This window comes from Cricetulus griseus, chromosome 6 (assembly GCF_003668045.3).
Source record: "Cricetulus griseus strain 17A/GY chromosome 6, alternate assembly CriGri-PICRH-1.0, whole genome shotgun sequence".
Lineage (NCBI taxonomy): Eukaryota > Metazoa > Chordata > Mammalia > Rodentia > Cricetidae > Cricetulus > Cricetulus griseus.
In genome coordinates, this window is record NC_048599.1 from 73,929,638 (window position 1) to 73,947,570 (window position 17,933).

A 17,933-nucleotide genomic window follows, 5' to 3' on the forward strand; every position below is an offset into this window, starting at 1 on the left:
CTGATTCCTGCCAGATAGCTTCATCAAAAGAGGCAGTTGCATTCTCAGGGCTATTTTAATGGGAAAGGCCTATTTTCAAAGCCACTCCAGTTGGTTCTCCTTCTTCCAGGCTCTTCTGTTGGGAATTGGCCTACAGCACAAGTCTGTGGATCAGCTAGAAAAGGAGATTGAGCTCCCTTCCGGCCAGTTAATGGGGCTTTTCAACCGGATCATCCGAAAAGTTGTGAAGGTAATAACCTTGGTCCAGGGGTAGGATTTAGTTTTCTTTCCACTAACACAATAAACAACTACTCTTTGTTTTTAACAAGTACTAAAACTTAGATGTATATTTGCTGCAGATCTACACATCACACACACACACACACACACACACACACACACACACACACACACACACACACACACACACACACACACACGTGGTATTGGAGTGTCAGCCGGTGTCTGTGAAGGGCTGGATTCCTTCCTAGAAACACCACTGTTGCAATTTGGTATATTCCCAGCCTGTTTCTACATTTGTAATGTGAGAATCTCTGTTCTAAGGTCTGGAGCATTGCTTTGAATGCTTTTAAGATATTAAATGCCTTAGTGAGGAGTGAGTGACTGAACCCTGCTGCTTCTGCACCTTTTCTCTCTTCATGTTGTCTTTGTAGTTGTTTAATGATGTTCAGGAAAAGGCCATTGAGGAACAGATGGTGGCAGTGAAGGATGTGGTCATGGAGCCCACAATGAAGACCCTGAGTGATGACCTGGTATGTTCCAGCTGAAGGCTTTAGGAGTCCCTGTGTTCCCTGTGGCTACAAATGTAGCCATATTAGCCTGCAAATGTGGTGTGTCCTCCTCCACTGCCTCAGAACTGTCCTGCAGGCTCAAGGTGCTGGTGCATGCCTGCCATCCCTATATTCCCAGGCTGAGAGGCAGGAGAATTGGTCAGATCAAAGCCAGCTTGGGCTGCCGTGTCAGCCTAGGATACAGAACCAGACCTTTTCAAAATAAAAACTAAAACTGGTGTTTTGTACTAGTTTAGCAAAGTGACATTCTGTAGGCCTAAGCCAGTATGGTTCTCACTTTGTGCCTCCCACTGAACGTGTGAGTGTAGGACTTGAGAGGTTATATAGCAAACATTTATTACCTTCCGGTACTTTTCCAAATGCGTCCTTCATGGGTATGCATACTGAAAAACTGAGAAGCTGCTTATAGTGTTCTGAAGATACCTGAGAGGGAAGGTACCTCCTTGTCACACCCTGTTTCCCACTTTCCTGGGCCATGTGAACTTCTTGTCTCTGACCCTTGCTCCCTGGCTGTGGATCACAGGATGAAGCAGCAAAGGAATTCCAGGAGAAACACAAGAAGGAAGTGGGGAAGCTGAAGGACATGGACTTCTCTCAGTAAGGCCCCCTCCCGCTCATAGGAAATCCAGACTTCTTCCCTGGCTTCCAGGGCCTGCGGAGTCTGCTGTAGGAGTCTCCTACGCCATGCCCTACATGCTCAGGAGCTCTTCCAGGAGTGCCGCAGCTGGAGACCTCTCAGTCTGTATTGATCCTAGAGTTGTACTCTCTTGACCACTTGGGTTTGTTGTTACTCCTCCGGCCCCTCCAGGAAGGGGATGTTGAGCAGAACATCCACCTTGGATAGCCCCTTCTCCATATTTGGCCTTTGCCTGTGAGTTTTTGAAAATTGTTTGAAGAAAGGGTTCTACCACCCGAGCTCCCTGCTCAAGAATCCTTCTCAAGGCCTCATGGTCCTTTGGGCTTTACTTGAGATGTTTCCTCTCTACCCACTCAGGTGCTGACTGATCTGACAGTCCTGGTGCTTCAGGCCTTGCCCATAGCTCTAGGCCAGGAGCCCCTCAACTTGTCTGCAACCAGATCATTGGTGATGTTGGTGATTGGGCAGATGGGGGTAGCCAGGAGGCCATTTCAGGGGATCAAACTAGTTTTTGCTTGATGTGCCAGGACTGCTTCACCTGAGAGAAGTCAGCTGTTGCAGGGTAGAGAGGTGGAGGCCTGGTAGGGCAGGGGCTGTGGTCGAGTGAGGACAGTGATTGCAGGAGCAATGGCAAAAGTTAGCTGTGGCAAGACTGCTTTTTCACTGACCCCCGGTGGTCCCTTCCCCCAGCCTTCATGTGACTGTTTTGTTTAGTGGGGCAACACCTCGGGCCTGGTCATGTGCCTGTCCCCTCCTCTGCAGTGTCCACGCTAGTGCAGATCTTCCTGCGTCTCCTGTAGGAAGTGTCTGGTGTGGGCAACTCGTCACTTCACATTTTCTCTTAAGCGGTCTCTTTTCTGATGGGCTTTGGTATTCCCCTTTTTACAGGTACGTAATCCGTGGGGATGATGAAGAGTGGAACGACGTCTTGAGCAAAGCTGGGCAGAATGCCTCCATCGTTAGTTTGAAAAGGTAAGGGCCTGTGATGTCCCACACGCATCCTGTAGGCTCTGTTGCTTTTCCTGGGAAATAGGAGGTGGGAGCAAATGCTGAGGGAGGTGTCCTGGTTCCCTCCTTCCTCCAAGTTCTCCAGGGCCACCTTAGTAGCACATCTGCAAACCAGGCAGCATCATAGGCTTGGATCTCTTCTTTCCTGTACTCACCACAGGCCAGGGCTGAGCTTTTGGAGCCAGCCTGAGAGAGCAAGCCTGCTGCTGTGGTCTGCTGTATATAAGCCTTGGAAGAGTTGGCACCAGGCGCCAACTGTTTCCATTGCTTCTTTTCGGCCAGTGAGGACAGGGCCAGAGTTGGTGTGTCCACTGTAGAGTGTATCATTTGAGTCACCACATTGTCCTTCCTCTAGGCCAGTGGTTCTCAGAATCCTGGGTCTGAAGTACTTTCCTTTTTGTTGCTACTTCCCATAAGAAAAATTAAAAACCGAGAAACTGAAAAGCATTTGTTTGAAATGAATAATAGTATGGGTTTGGGTTTAAGTTTTTGGCTATGGTTTTGCGATCTTGGGACAGGAGACCATTTAGTGCTCTGAGGAGAACTTGGGCTAGTTTGCAGATGCTGCCCTTAGTTAGGGCGGACCTTGAGATATAGTCTCAGCCCTGCAAGAAAGCCTGCTATCTATCCCTGGAGGTTTGCAGGGAATGTTCTGGGTGTCAGGTTTGTGGGGCGAGGGTCAGTTTTTAGACAGCGGTCTGGTGGTGCAGATCTGTGCCGTTAATGCTTTTGGTTTCTGTCCCTGGTGGTGTGGTTTTTTTTTCCTCCAGTGACAAGAAAAGGAAGTTGGAAACAAAACAAGAACCCAAACAGAACAAGAAGTTGAAGAAGAGAGAGATGAACAACAGAAAGGATGCAAAATTGAAACGGAAGAAGTAGTGACACGCGAGGAGATGCCAGACGTGTGAGCTGTGTTGGCCTGGGGCCGGGCAGCAGTGTGGGCAGTAACAGTAACGAGTGTTCAGCAGAGTAAGGCCTGCCCGTCATCCATCTGTGTCCTCCTCTGGGGCCGAAGACTCCCAGTCTGCTTAGAACTTGGTGACTTGGTGGGTAGGGAAAACTCTGGCATTGCCAAAGGACTTGTCACTCTACCCCAGGGCCATGGTTTTACTCTTTCAGGCCTGGTCCCACTTCTGGAACACTGGTTCCTGGCCTTCCGGAACCTCCAGCATACAGCTTCCATGTGGAGTGCTGTGTCACTGCAGACTTGGCCTAGGTCAGCAGGACCTCTTCTGTCCCTTCTGTTCCATTCCTGGCTGCAACAGGTTAGCTGTTCTCAGTGTCCCAGGAAAGCCTGAGCCCTTAGGTAGGCTGCAGCGTCTGATCCCCTCAGTGCCTTTTTGTTGTCTCTATATTTGGGAGAAACTGCCAAGAAGGACTCTTGCTAGCAGAAGTGAGGGGAGGGCTAGAGTATTTTTTAATAAATGACATCGTAGGCCATTTGCCTGTGATGCTTATAAAATCCACATCTGTGGAAGTTGCATGTTTCCCTGTTTCTTCTGGTGAGTTTCTCCAGCTCAGAAGTGGAGGCCTAGGGATCAAGGTCATGGGTGTGCTGGGTAGCTAGAGTTTCAACCTGGGTACTTGCAAGAGATGCGGTAGGTACCCAGTGGCACTGTAGTCACCTTGAAAGTCAGCTGGCTCCTGCTGGGTTCTACCATTCATCCTGTTTGTTAGAGACAGAAATTACCTGGTGGCTTCACACATACCCTGGCCTCAATGTTTAACAGTATCTTCACTAGTTGGCAGCAAGAAGTCTAATAGACAAGGAAGGAAGCTTCTAGACCAAAGGTAATGAACATGTGGCTCACCCTGTGGGAGAAGCTCTGTGCCTACCCGAGGACTGCACCCCTACTACTGGTCTGCAGGGGAGCTTGCCAAAGAGCCAGGAAAGAGGTCTTTTTCACCGTTTTCTTGGGTAGCCTCCCCAGCCTACTGTTCAGGGAAGATTTGAGAGCATGGCCAGAAACTAGAATGCAGGTGCTTGCAGAGAAGAGCTGGACAGCTTGCACACCCGTCTTGTCCCCTGCCCCTACAACTGTCCACTGGCGCTGTCCAGACTGCAAGTCCAAGGACTGGAAGGCTGGGGCCATGTGAGTTTGGATATGGCTCTTCCCTGAGCCGCTTTGGGATCTTGAGCACTGTGGTTCAAATGTCCCCAGTCTCCATGTAGAACAGTTAAGAGGTAATGTGGTAGCCGGGCATTGGTGTCACACGCCTTTAATCCCAGCACTTGGGAGGCAGAGGCAGGCAGATCTCTGAGTTCAAGACCAGCCTGGTCTACAAGAGTGAGTTCCAGGACAGCCTCCAAAACCACAGAGAAACCCTGTCTGGAACCATACACCACCCCCACCCCCACCCCAAAAAAAAGAGGTAATGTGGTTATAAGTGCTTTAGTGGGTTAACTTGAGAACTTGAGAGTAGGCCTATTATAAAAGCCTGCTATGCCTTAGATGAGCCTTCTTGTCACATGGGGAAGCCACCCTGTTTACAGAGCCACTACCAACGAGGCCCTCATCAGATTCTGCCTCTCAATCTTGGGCTTGGCAGTTTCCAGACTCTCTCCCCTCTCTGTGTGTGTTTTTGGTTGTTTAGACAGGGCTTCTCAATATAGCTCTGGCTGATCTCACTCTGTAGACCAGGCTGGCCTCAAAATCAAGAGAAATCAAGGCACCTGCCTCTGCCTCCCCAATGAAATTAATTTTCTTCATAAACTATTCAGCCTTAGACATTCTGTTACAATAAATGACATGTGGCTTCACCTCACTCCATGTCCAAGTGAGTCAGTCACAATTGAGTGGTGGTGATGGCACTCGCATTCCAGCCATGAGGAACAGTGGGTTGGGAGGGAATTGCTTAGAACAACAATGGGCCCAGTCTGAGTTCTGGTTGCTCCCCAGGTCTAACCAGGGGAGCTGCTTTGAGGTGATAAAATGACTGGCCATATTCTAAAATAAGCCTTAGCTAACCAGAGACACATGCAGGTGGCACAGCCTGTGCCTTGCAGCTGGAGGTGCGCAGCTCTAGGTAATAATTGTCTTGGGCAAGGTGATTCTAGAACACAAAAGGAAGCAAATGCCTCCACTTGCTGTGTGTAGTCAAGGTCCTTTTCAAAGCCTGTGTCCTAAGCAGGTCTCGGCATCTTGTCTCTTTCAATCCTGAAGGGCATGCCTCCTTCAGGCTTCACCATCTGGCCCCCAAGAGAATGACATCTGTAAAGCTCTTTTCTCTCAGGAGTGGTACTTCCAAGTGAAGTCAGATGGGCCAGCTCTGCATGTGTCACCAGGATGGGAAAGGGCTGATAAGATTTGAACAAAGAGAGGGCTCCTTCATTGTCTCCCCACCCCTAAGCTATGAGGGGCTGATACCAGCCTGTTGTACTGTTCCCACTGCTCATCTGGTCCTAACAATCCCAAAGGATGCTGGAGTGACAGAGGGATGTGTGTACTTGTGTTGAGGCTAGGAGAAGGGGGCAGGAAGAAAATACAGTCATCCTGGGAAAATGTAGACTGGCCTGAAACCATTGCAACCTAGCAGTGTGTGAGGGCCTGAAAAACGCATGGGTCTGGAAGGCCTTCTGAGTCTGAGGGGTGGTCTCAGGTTACAGGGAAGGGCTTGCCTTGGATTCTGGAAACAACTGCTTAATCTCAGGGATGTGTAAAGGGAACTTTCTGACTTGTCAGCCCTTCATCTGCACAGGGGACTCCTAAGAAGAAAGGAACCCAGCATATTACAGAAAACACAGCATCAGGAAAGAGGCTGGAGCCTGGGATTGGCCCTGGTGGCTTCTGTGTTGGGTCTCAGACACCTGCTGCACACATACAGCCTCGTCTGCTGTCTCTGGGTACATTACTGATACACCCAGCCCTGATGACCCAAGGACTTTGCTTCTTCCTGTCTTAGCTGCTAGTAGTGAGAAGCTGACAGAGGAGTTGCTCTTATGATGTTGAATAGCTGCCCCAGGGTAAGTGATCACATACTTCTGTTGCTGCTTTTAGGTCCTACGAAGAACAAACTTTTTCTCCTACAAAAATGTGTGTGTGAATGAGGGTAAACATAACCTGTATGTGTGTGCAGGCCAGAGTATGTTGGGTGTCCCAATCAGTCACTCTCCACTTTATTCCCTTGAGAGGGAGTCTCTTCTAGGCAAGCAAGCCCCAGTGATCCTATTTCTGGCCCCCACAGTACTGCTTGCGGTTACAGGGGTGCACGTGGCTACACATAGTTTACATAGGTGCTAGGAGCTGAGCTCAGACTCTTATGCTTCCACAGCAAGTGTCCCATTGAGCTATTTCCAGCCCCAATATTTTTAAAAATGATTATTTCAAATATTCATTTAAAAGAGTGCCTATTTCATATAACTCATTTAATCCTCCTAACACCTGTGCAGAGGAACTGGTTGGATCCAGATTGTAAGCACACCTGCCTTTTCAGCTGAGCACAGCTCTGTTGGAGGTGGAGTGGTCAGACACAGATCCAGGAGGAAGGACACTCCATACCTCGTGCTCTTCCTTCACAGGGTTGTGCCAGGATGGCATCACCTTCCAGTGGCCCCCAGAGGGCACTGTGGTGCACCTGTCCAAGCCGCCCTTACTGCTGAGTCTAGACTGAGGCTCAAGCCATTCTGCCTGGCCCCCACCTCAGCGGAGCTAGGAATGTGCCTTTCCTGGGACTAGTTCCTGGAGTCTGTCTGTCTTCCAGCTAGAGTTCCAGGATGCTACTAAGCGATAGCCCTTGGGTTCAGTTCCCACTGATCTTAACAAGACGCGGGGGTGGGTGGTATATTTAGCAAAGATTCCTAGCCCAGGCTGGCCTTGAACTCCTGATCCTGCCTCTACCAGGTAATTCTCAGACCATGCAGTGTGGAGCTGGGACAGGTCTGCAGGCACTTAAGTAGCTTCCTTACCTCATCCTTCTTATGGAGGGGCCTGGGCCAAAAGGTCAGGAAAAGCCACAGATGGGTCTCCCCAGTCCTGTTCTAGCCCAATGACACAAATTTGCATCTGCCTCGTTTCCCAGGTGAAGAAATCACCCATGTAAGGACAATCAGACTGAGCACCTGGGCAGGTGAGTGGATGGCTACATGCTAGCTCTATTGTAGGGTCTTTCTGCCCAGTGGCACAGACTCAGCTCTGGGTTCTCCCATGGTCCAATGGAACTCCTCTCCAGCTCTGAACTCTAGGCAGTCTTACCAGGAGCAGATGCCAAGGCACTGTTAATGAGTGTTTATTGTTGATAAAATCATAGTACATTTACAGTAAGTGACAACATTAAGGTATAGTTACAATATCATACAATATTACAGCAATAAAATACCACTCATTCTTTTGTACATCCAGCACAAGCAGCTGAATTGAAAATATTTTCCAGGATTGCAAGCCCCAGGGGCTTCTGATGAATAAATAGTTTCTAAGGTAGCTGTTCTTGATGCTGTCCCAGAATCTGTCCATAAACAGGCCAGAGGATGGGAAGCCAAGATTGAGGGGGGGAGGGTGGGGAGGGGTCACCCCTTCTCTTCCACCAAGGCCCTGTCCTTCATGTCCAAGAGTCACAGATCCCAGAGAGAAGTGTGCTCTTGCACTCTAGTCCTGAGTGTAAGGAACCTTGCACTTGAGAGGCCACAGAAGCACTGCTGCCTGAGTCTCCAGACACACTAGAGCTAGGCGGGGTCCTAGAGCCTACCTCTTCACTTTGGATACCAGCTGTAGCAGCAGGAGCTGAGGTCCTCGTGTTCCTGTACCATACCTCATCACACCCTCAACTCAAAAGCTCTGAGTTCAGACTCCAAGTTAGTAGTCTTGCAGGAGGTCCACTAGAGACCCAGTCTTCACAGAGGGGCCACCAGCCCTTTCAAAGGCACAGCTTGGGGACAGATTTAGAGAGCCTTTCTTCTGTGTGGCATTTAGTGGCCGGGGGCTCAGGATAACATAATCCACATTCATAAGAATGTCCATGCTCCTCACAACCCCGGCCAGGTAGATGGTAGAACTGGAGCTGGGGTGGATCAGCTTGCCGCTGAGCCACTGCAGGAGAGGACACAAGGTAGCCCTCACAGTGCAAACGATGTCACATTCCCTTGGCAGTTACTGGTTGAGCAACAGTCAAGTGGGCTCTCTGCCCACCCAAGGATCAGTCAAAACCACAGAGGGTTACCTGGGGGAAGAGCAGGAAGAACCCCTACATGCCTAGCTCCAAAGGGCCTATCGGCCTCCCTCACTGAGGGTGTCACTGGTGGCTGTGTTCCTGGCTTTAGCAGACCTTCGCACACCCACAGATAGCAGTCACCATCCACCCTGACTCACACCCGGGAGGTGACGTAGACAGAATGTACTCGCTCAGCCAGGGTGCTCTGCAGGTCCTGCAGTGGGTCCAGGCCCTGGACTTTGCTGCTTCGGCCATAGATGAGCTGCCGGAAGGCATCTTGCTCCAGCAGGGCCTTCATGTGCTTGAGGAAGAAGCCCTCACAGAATAGGGCCAGCTCTGGGGCGTTGTGGATCTGTGGTAGGGAAAGAAATGAAACATGGCCTTTATATACTACTCCCAACCTGTCCCAACCTTCAGATGTCCCTATCTGCCTCTGGAGGCTACCTTCTCTTCTGTGAGTATCTCCTGGGAGTACCTGGTTTAAGTTTTCCTTTTCCTTACCTATGTCACAGATGACACCTTTATTGGACAGCTCCTTTCTAAGGGTAGAGACTATGCACTGTTCAGCATAAGGTCACAGGGGTGTCATGGGCAATGCTCCATAGCTGTGCTAATTCAACTAGTGCCTTTGAGTGTGGCTCTGAGCATGGGTACTGGGACAGGGAGGATAAAACCCAAGGAATCAACGAGACAAGCCAGGTGACTACAGATGGACAATAAAAGCTTTCTGAGGCCTAGGGATACCATCTGATGAAGACACAGGGCTGGCTATCCTTGGGAAGTGCTCTACAGGAAGAGGGAAGGGTTGTCACTGCAGTCCTAGGGTAGGAACAGGCTGGGAAGGGAAATGAAGGTAGGTAGGTGATCCTGGGAGTCTTGTCAAGGTTGCGATGGGCTGGCTTCTATTAGTTGAGCGGGCTTAAGTAGGGGATGGATGGCTTCATACTTTTGAAAGAAACATGAGGTTTGCATGGAGAAGACAGGATGTGGACAGACTGGGAGGATGCTGCTGCCCTAAACAGAAACCAGGGTAGCACAATGGGAAGTGAAGAAAGCGGCGAGACTGCCGATGTGTTTCAGAGGTAGGTGGCCTAGAGGTAAAGATGGTTCTAAGTCAACTGAGTTCTCTGATTTGGGACCTGAGCCAGTGTCAGTGCCACCAGTGACTTCAGCTGGAGCTTTAAGGTCCCTCAGTCCCTCTGCTGCCCTTCATGTGGTCTGGTCACATGCATTTCCTAGCCTGTGCTGTGAAGTGGCTGGGCATCCCTAGCCCTTACCTTGGCGTATTTGTAGGTGTTGACTGCGCTCTCCACACTGAGGGTCTGGGAGCACAGGATCTCACAGTGTCTCTGCAGGGCGTCCAGCTGGAACAGGTTGGCCGCTGACAGCAGCTAGTCAGGGGATAAAGGCAGGCCCCTTGGAATGAAAGCTCCTTCCTAAGTCCCAGGACCCAGCCCACATGCCAGACTGTCTGAGGAGAAGAGATGGTGGCCTGAAATGGTTCTATTCTAGGCCATCTTGGCACAAGTAGCAGGAATATCAGAGGTACAAGATGAGTGACAGATGTGGGCTACAAGTTAGGGTGTTTACCTACATGAGCCTGAGCTGTGTGCTTTAGCCATTGGTGAGCAGGAGGCTCAGCCACTGTCTGTTCCTCCTGGGCTGAACCATCCTGCTGTACCTTTCTAACCACAGGCATGACCAAGAAAGCTGGGCTTAGGGGTGTGTCCAGTCTCTGGTTTCTGTAAGTGCCCTTGTTTCAGGTGGCAGGCCCCATGTGTCTTGAGGTCAGGCTGAGAGCTGAAGGTCTGGGGGACTCTGGGCTGCCCACCCTGCTCTTACCTGCAGGATGTCAGCAGTGGGGATCTCCATGGACTCTGTTCCTCCATAGTAAAGGTACTGCATCAGCATCTGCAGTGCAAACAGACCTGGGTAAACACCACCTGTGTGCTGCCAACTCTGCCACCCTCTGATGCCATGCCATGCCAATGAGCTTTCCCCTATGAAAGCCCTGTAGCCCAGGAAGGAAGATGACTCCTTAAATCACTCTGGGTTCTGATCCCACAGCAGGGATTCCCTACACCCCACATTCCACCCCTGCAATGTGCTCATTGCTGCTTTTGTACAAAATTTGCATATGAGCCAAGTGCGGCAGTGGTGGTGCATGCCTTTAGTCCCAGCACTAGGGAGGCAGAGGCAGAGGCAGACAGATCTCTGAGTTTGAAGCCAACCTAGTCTACAGAGTGAGTTCCAGGACAGCCAGGGCTACACAGAGAAACCCTGTCTCAAAAAATCAAAACCAAAAAGTAAATGAACCAGGTTGCTAGTACATGCCTATAATCCCAAATTCAGGAAGCTTAGATGGGAGGATTGCTCAAGTTTGAGGCCCACCCTGAGCCATACATCACCAGGCCAGACAGGGGTACCCCATCTCTTATATTTTTGGTTGTGAGTCTACCCTTAACAGCTGAGCCATCTCTCCAGCCCGGGACGCCCCATCTCAAAGCACAACAAAAGTGTAAAGTGAATTCTATGATGGGCCAGGCATGTTGGTACAGGTCTGTAATCCAACACTGAAGGAGGATGGCAAGTTCAAGGCTAGTCTGGTCTACATAGTGAAACTGTCTCAAAAGCCAAACAAGTCTATGTGGAGCTGAGCGGCGAGAGTACCAGGGACAACTGTCTAAGCAGGCCACATTCTGATACCTTGGCAGATCTCTCCAAGAAAGGAAATGCTCACTTTGCTGCCTGGCTGAGACCTGCCTAGGGCTCTCAGGAAGTGGGTGCTGGGATTTCATGGGCGGGCCTAGGAGTGGGCAGCTCATGAGGTTTATATCACAAATACTGCCATTACACTGGAGCCTGGTGAAGTTCCCAGTTGGAAAAGGAAAACAATTCTCTCTGGTTGGCTGAAGAAACAGCCCCAGCAAGGTGCTGGCAGCCTTGTGAGTAAACAAGGCTCCAGCCGGCACAGTCAGACACTGTTAGGACCAGCCCTCAGGCTGGAGAGGCACCAGAGGGTCTAGGAGAGAGCCTGACAGCATGCAGGCAGCTCAGCCAGGTACTGGCAGGCTCCCATCGGGAAGCCAGGCTCCCATGGCTTCTGTAGCCCCAGATGGAGCCTGCACAGCCTTTACACAGTGGCTCAGTAGTGTATGTCCCCTGAGTGCTGTGTGTCTCCTCAGCCACCAGGAGTAAGTCAGTTGGGACAGAGGTGGGTCAGCTCTTCCAAGATGTAACTCAGCGATAGGGCCTTCTGCTAAGTTTAGTCTCCAGCACTATGAAAAGAAAAATCCCAATTCCTTATACTACTGATATGCTGGAGTGCATACGTGGAAGTATTTTTGATATGCTGGAGTAAAGTTAGATGGGCCCAGGGGATCCATGGGATAAGGCAGGTAGGTGTCCTGCCCCATATCTGAACAACTGGCTAACACTGGGGAGGAGCTGAGGGTTAACATCTCCAAGGCCTGTGTGTGCCACCATGTTAGGCCTACTGACCCCATTTGCCTTCATCAGGAGCTGCCAGCCTATCCTGGCACAGGTGCCCTTCCTCGACCCCAAGGCTGAGCCCACACATAATCCCTGCAGCTCTCTAGGGCCATCCTATATCTGAGCACTGCTCTCCATGTTTCAGTCACTTGCATTTGTTGGCTACTAAGGCCAAACAAGCTTCTAGAGCTGTCCCTCTCCAGGGCTGAGAGAGACAGACAAGGTGGGCACTCTACCACTCAGGTCAGAAGTCCCAGAGCTCTACCACTGCCCCCCCCTGCACCCAGTCACTGAGTCCCAGGTCCCATCTGTTCTTCCCTCCAGTTCTTCTACTTTTCATCTAGTAGCTGAGCTTTTAGCAAATGCCTTCTTTGCCACAAGTGGCACTTCCCAGCTGTGCTACCTTGACTAGCTACTCAAACTCTCTGACTCCTCATCTGCCAGAAGGGGCGCAGACCTCAGACTATGCCCCCCACAAAAAATAACGTCAAAGAATTAAAAACGAAGTGCCAGTGATCAGCCCCACCCTTCACTGGAGCTCCCTGTGTCCTGGGGCTGATGTTCAAGATTTCATGGTCTGGCTTTGGGACACCGTATGTACAGCTGAGGTCTTGTTAACTGGTTGTTGATACTGTAGCCTGGCCGTCACTTTTCCAGGAAGTGTCTTATACTTGCTGACAAGTCACAGCCCTGTCTCACTGAGGGTGGCCCCATCCTCTTAATTCCTCTGTCCCAGATTGACTGGTTTGACATTAGTGACTAAAGAGTAGGTTGAAGGATTAAGCACTGCATTTTGAGGTCTCACACTGTAGTCCACTCTGGCCACTAGTGTAGGAGCTTCCTACTTCAGCACCTGAGGGCTGGGGCTGTAAGAGCTTGTCACCACTCCTGGTCCAGATGATGTCTCTCTGTACTTCTGAGTGATGGTAGTAAGGATTCTGTGATCTCTTCCATGAGATACTAATCTGCCCCAGGCAAGCAAGGCTGGGCCTGGCACTACCTACTTGATGACACTGGGCCTCTATGTAGTCATTGTCTTGAAGGGGGTCAGATCTATAGGTCTTAGCACCAATCCACCAAACATACACACCTGGGGACCAGCAAGTCCCATTTTCTGCAAAGTACCTCTTAGCTGAGACCCCAACCAAATCTCCAGACCCTTCTTGTGCTGCAACTGGAGTCCAAAGGCCAGACTGGCTCCCCATGCTTTTCCTATCTAGAGGGGACTATTGGGGAGTGGGGCAGCCTGTACCTCTTACTGCCTAATGGACCAGGCCACTGCATTTCCCGCAAGCTTTCAGCAGCTTACTCCAGAATGAGGGCCTGCACACGTTCATCCTTTATGCCTATGTACAGGCTGCCCTGTCTCACGCTGGATCAGTGTGGCACAGGGATCACCGATTAGGTAAATCACACAGGCCTAGAGGACAGAGTGACCAGATGGATAAGGCCCACATACCTGAAAGATGTGGTACTTGATGTCACTGATCTCAATGGTTTTGCTGCTGTCCCCATCTTGCTCTGATTTATTGGTCATTAAGGTCTTAAACCTGGAACAAGGAGACAAGGTGGAGCTTGAACATGGCCTGATCCATTGCTGTCATTTGAGCAGCTTCTGGGAGATGAGACACTAAAAATGACTGTCATGTTCCCAGACTAATGTTTGGGCTAACAGCCGGGCCCAGCTCTGTTATGTCCCTACCACTACTCCCCTGCACAGTGACCTGTAGCCTGCAGTGAGAGCACTGGCTCTTCATTCCAGAATACTTCTGTGTTCTACCAGTCAGCTGCAGTAACTGAGCAGAAAGCAGCCCTCTGAACTTCCATTGCATGCTGGACTCTGCTCCTGCTGCACCCAGTCTGGCCCATATTGTACCCCAGGGGCAGGTAGGAGCTCTATTACCACAGGGCAAAGACTATAATATCCCCCTGGTCCCCTTTCTCCAGTACTTCTGTCACCTGGTGTACTTCTTTCTTCCCAAGTAGATGAAATAAGGTTTGGATATAAACAAAGCAGTTCTAAGGAAGCTCCTGAAACTTACAAAATTCACATTGTCTCCCTAAGGTTATATAAGCAGCAATAACACCTGGATAGAGGAGACTGGGAAAGTCAGGCTGGGAACTTCAGAGTTGCAGCTTGCATGCTGGGCTGACACAGACATCATGTTCCTTCAAGTAACTCCTCTATCCACCACCCACCGCCCCCCCAAAAAAGCCCACCACCTCACTGGTTTTCTAAGTTAGATTTAGGGAATGATTCCATTAGTGTCCTGTCTGGAGTGCTTGTTTACATCTCCTCAGGAAGACTCACATAACACACCTCAATGCTGAAGGAACTGCACTGTGTCCCTGGGGCTGGCACTGCTACCCAGGCTGCCTACCTGTTAGATGCTGTCACCAAAAGGACCTTGTGTGCATAAAACAGCTTTCCTTCCACTAGGAAGGTTACATCTGACATTTCCTTGTTGTTCAAAAAGTGAGGATCTGTGAATGGGAAGACAAAGAGAATGAGTGTCAGGGTGTCCATCTCCAGAGCCTCTAAAAGAGGTGGGGACAGGCAAAGGTTACAAAGTAAGGAACAGAGAAACTTAGAGCCTTGACCCTTGGAAACAGGTGATGGGGAGAGAGGGAAGAGTAGTGCATGGGGACAAGCCCGAGTGGGGTGGGCCCACACCTAGCCTGGCTGGCAGTGTCTTCCGGATCTCCGGGATGCTGGGGATGGGGCTGCTGCCATAGCAGTGTGTGAAGATGGCGGCCAGCTGCTGGAGGACGGAGTCATTCTGTAGGGAGAGGTGGAAAGGACTGTCAGCCTGTGCGCATGGCTGGCTGGCTGGCTGTGGCTACATCAGGTTTGTTTCAAAACTCCAGGCCAGGATCAGAGCAGCCGCTGCTGTTTGTTCCTGCTGGATCTGACTTGGCCAGAACGGACTGTCACTTCATCTGTGATTTCCCAAATGGCTGTTTTGGCTGGGATCCAGCCCAGACTGCCATGACCTCTGCCTTCTGGCAGCCATGGTGTGCAACTCTGCGTGTTGGGGAGGTGTTTGTCCATGTGCCTGGGGCTGCCTGTGTCTGTCCATGTGTGGGGGATGAGATGTTTGTGCATGTAAATTTCTATGATGTCCTAGGATCTGGAACCCAGAGCTCTCTGAGCCCCACTCACTTTGCTGGTCTTGAGGATGTCAAACATGAGCTGCAAGCCTTCTGTCACCAGCTCCTCATTGTATTCTTCCTCCTTGATAGAGCTGAAGTCCCTCAGGAGGCCCTGCACCACCGAGTACCGTGACTGTGAGAAAGAGGTCCGCAAGGACTCTATCCAGATATGCAGCTTCCAGGGGACACCTGGCCAGAGAGAAGGGCTTTATCATCCCCTCCCAGCAAAGCACAACCTGTAGACCACACCTTTCCAGGCTGGGCTCTGCCTCGACGCCCCACTGAGTGCTGCATGCCCCTCGGCTGAGCTTTGTGGACAATGTTGGATTTCCTGTCAGGCCCAGCTGGCAGGGCATAGGATGCTTTGGCTTTTTATCAGATGACATGGAGGAAGATCTTCAGCCAAGTTCAGGGCCTATTACTTGTTGGCCCTAGAATTTATTTGCTGAGAAGAACCCATTCAGTGGGGGAAGACGAGATGGACCCAGAAAATATGCAGGGCACTCAAGGACACAAAGCCCGCCTCCAGTATGGAAGCTAGGAATGGCCTAGGTCCCATTATGGAAGAATTTGCAGCATCTAACTCACTGGTGTATCTGTGCACAGTGGGGCATATGAGTAACTGGAGTTCCCTGAAGTGAGTTGGGCCATGGGAGCAACTTAAAACTAGTGTGTTAAATGCATGACAAAACCCAGTTATATCTCAGAGATGCTTCTGGGGCTCCCTCAGATGGCCAGACCCTAGGGCAGTGGTTCTCAATCTGTGGATCATTACTCTTTGGAGGCTGAATGACCCTTGCCCAAGACCATCAGAAAACACACATAGTGCATTATAGTTCACAACAGTAGCAAAATCACACACCATGAGGAGCTGTAATAAAGGGTCACAGCAGTAGGAAGGTTGAGATGCCACTCTAGGGGCCTGGCATCTGGCCCCGCAACAGTGCCATGCCTCCTGCTCTAGCTGAAGATCATCACCACTAACCCATAGAGAGGAGGGAAGGGAGACTGGGGGAGATCACGTGGTACACAGCTTAACAGGATCAAGTCGGTCCAGCTGACTAGCCTCCCTGGAGGACACAGAAGCCACAGGTTCAGATCCTAGGAGTAGAAAGCTGGCTGAGCAGCCAGATACACAGAGATCATTGGAATCTTCAGGGTCCTATGAGGACTCCTGATGTCCCATCAGAAAGGACAGTGGGCCTGAGAGCAGAAGCCTGGGACCTCTAGAGCAGTGGAACGACTGTTCCCTTGTGCGCAGCCTCACCCAGTGCCCTCAGCTCCATGGTGATGTCCACGTAACCATGCTCGGCGCTGTAGTACATGGCCTCCTGCAGGGCTTTTGTGCGGGTCCGGCTTAGCCTCACAGGCCCCTCACTGCTGCCCTGGCTCGATGTGTCACTTTCTTCCACACCCTCAGCCAGGATCTCTTCTAGGGACAGCACATCTGCTTTAGCCTGCTGTGGCTGAGTCAGGAGCTTCCTTAGGACATTCCTGTAGGCCAAGGGATAGCAAGGTGAGCCCTGGGGTCCTCAGGATGGATGCACAGTGCCCATATTCTATATTCTAGAGCCCTGTGGCTATGCTGCATTACTCTAGGGCATCTGAGGGCTCTCAGCATCCCCCATCCCCAGACATGGACCCTACCCTCCTGTCCTGGTGTGACTGAAGTCACAGCTCTGTATGCGGCTGTATGGTCACAGGCTCTTCTACCTCTCCAAGGGCTAGCTGCCTTGCCACCTTAAGATGGTGCCAGGGTCACCCTCTCCTGGGGCTGGTGCCAGTCATCAGATGCACACAGTATGGCTCAGCAGCCCCTCCTCAGCATCGTGCCCCACAATGGACAAGCCTCTCAACCCTTGCTACCCTCTTCCTGTGCATTAATGGGGAGGGTGTGGGGTCTGGGGAAAGGAGCATGGCAGGGGCACAGGTCTAGTAGTGGTAAGAAGACACCCTAAGCTGCATGATGGCATTCTGCCCACCAGTCTTTCTTTCCTGTCTCCTTCCCTGCCCTCGAGTAACCTCTTTGTTCCCCTCTATGTCGCATCCCAAATACTGCCTAATGGCTCTGGTTTCAGTCTGCTGTTGCCAGTCACAAGGCCAGGCAGGCCTGCCATCTGTTCCAGCAGCCTCTTCATGACTGGCCCATGCTCTGAGTGGAAACCCGGGGGATACCCCAGGACCACGACAGGCACTAGAAAACCAGCACTGGCTACACAGAGGTGTGGTCCTGAGTGGCCCTGGCAGCTACAGGTTTCAGTCAGTGCCAGTGTATCAAGACCCAGCAACTTATCCAGTGTTCCCAGGCCTCCAAAGCCTTGGGCCACCATGCTGACCAAGAACCTTCATCATCCTGGTTGACATGCATTTGAGCCCTGGCTTCACGAAAGGTCACCAGGCCTGGCTCTTCTGCAGCCTTTGGAAGCCCAGGCTCCTGAGAGCATATCTCAGTGTTCCTGGTTACCTAGGGCAGGCACTCCACGATTTGTACCTGTGGCCATGGGCAGCTGAGTGGCTGAAGCAGTTCATATCCTCATGGAGGGAAGAGGCCATGCCATTGGCTTCCAGCATGCTGAGGAGGGGGTCAGCACCCCTGCTAAGCAGCAAGCTGACCAGCTCATAGTTCCCTGAAAGACAAGGTGGCAGCAAAAAGTTTGACGGAATGGTATCTGAGTAGGGAAGCAAAGATGGGGCAGACGAGTCTCCAA

General features: G+C 51.1%; 2 protein-coding genes and 1 long non-coding RNA gene across 6 annotated transcripts in view; 2 read left to right on the forward strand and 1 right to left on the reverse strand.

The window, feature by feature from the left end:
• Positions 1-3,904, forward strand: part of Nat10 (N-acetyltransferase 10) — a 44,781-nt gene extending 40,877 nt beyond the window's left edge. For all 3 annotated transcript variants that reach the window (XM_027422355.2, XM_027422354.2, XM_027422356.2), the window contains exons 25-29: positions 110-229; positions 654-752; positions 1,315-1,388; positions 2,317-2,400; positions 3,207-3,904. In XM_027422355.2, coding sequence (XP_027278156.1) covers positions 110-229; positions 654-752; positions 1,315-1,388; positions 2,317-2,400; positions 3,207-3,315 — 486 coding nt within the window. In that variant the 3' untranslated portion in view covers positions 3,316-3,904. The remainder of the gene's footprint in view (positions 1-109; positions 230-653; positions 753-1,314; positions 1,389-2,316; positions 2,401-3,206) is intronic.
• Positions 3,905-6,370: 2,466 nt separating this feature from the next.
• LOC118239039 lies at positions 6,371-15,920 on the forward strand. Its single transcript, XR_004770413.1, has 3 exons — positions 6,371-6,400; positions 7,456-7,503; positions 15,316-15,920. It is a non-coding gene; the product is annotated as an uncharacterized LOC118239039 (long non-coding RNA).
• Positions 7,647-17,933, reverse strand: part of Abtb2 (ankyrin repeat and BTB domain containing 2) — a 161,705-nt gene continuing 151,418 nt past the window's right edge. For both annotated transcript variants that reach the window (XM_035446051.1, XM_027422357.1), the window contains 9 exons: positions 17,717-17,852; positions 16,493-16,719; positions 15,236-15,414; positions 14,747-14,852; positions 14,454-14,556; positions 13,532-13,622; positions 10,423-10,491; positions 9,858-9,971; positions 7,647-8,932 (listed from right to left, as the gene is read on the reverse strand). In XM_035446051.1, coding sequence (XP_035301942.1) covers positions 8,735-8,932; positions 9,858-9,971; positions 10,423-10,491; positions 13,532-13,622; positions 14,454-14,556; positions 14,747-14,852; positions 15,236-15,414; positions 16,493-16,719; positions 17,717-17,852 — 1,223 coding nt within the window. In that variant the 3' untranslated portion in view covers positions 7,647-8,734. The remainder of the gene's footprint in view (positions 8,933-9,857; positions 9,972-10,422; positions 10,492-13,531; positions 13,623-14,453; positions 14,557-14,746; positions 14,853-15,235; positions 15,415-16,492; positions 16,720-17,716; positions 17,853-17,933) is intronic.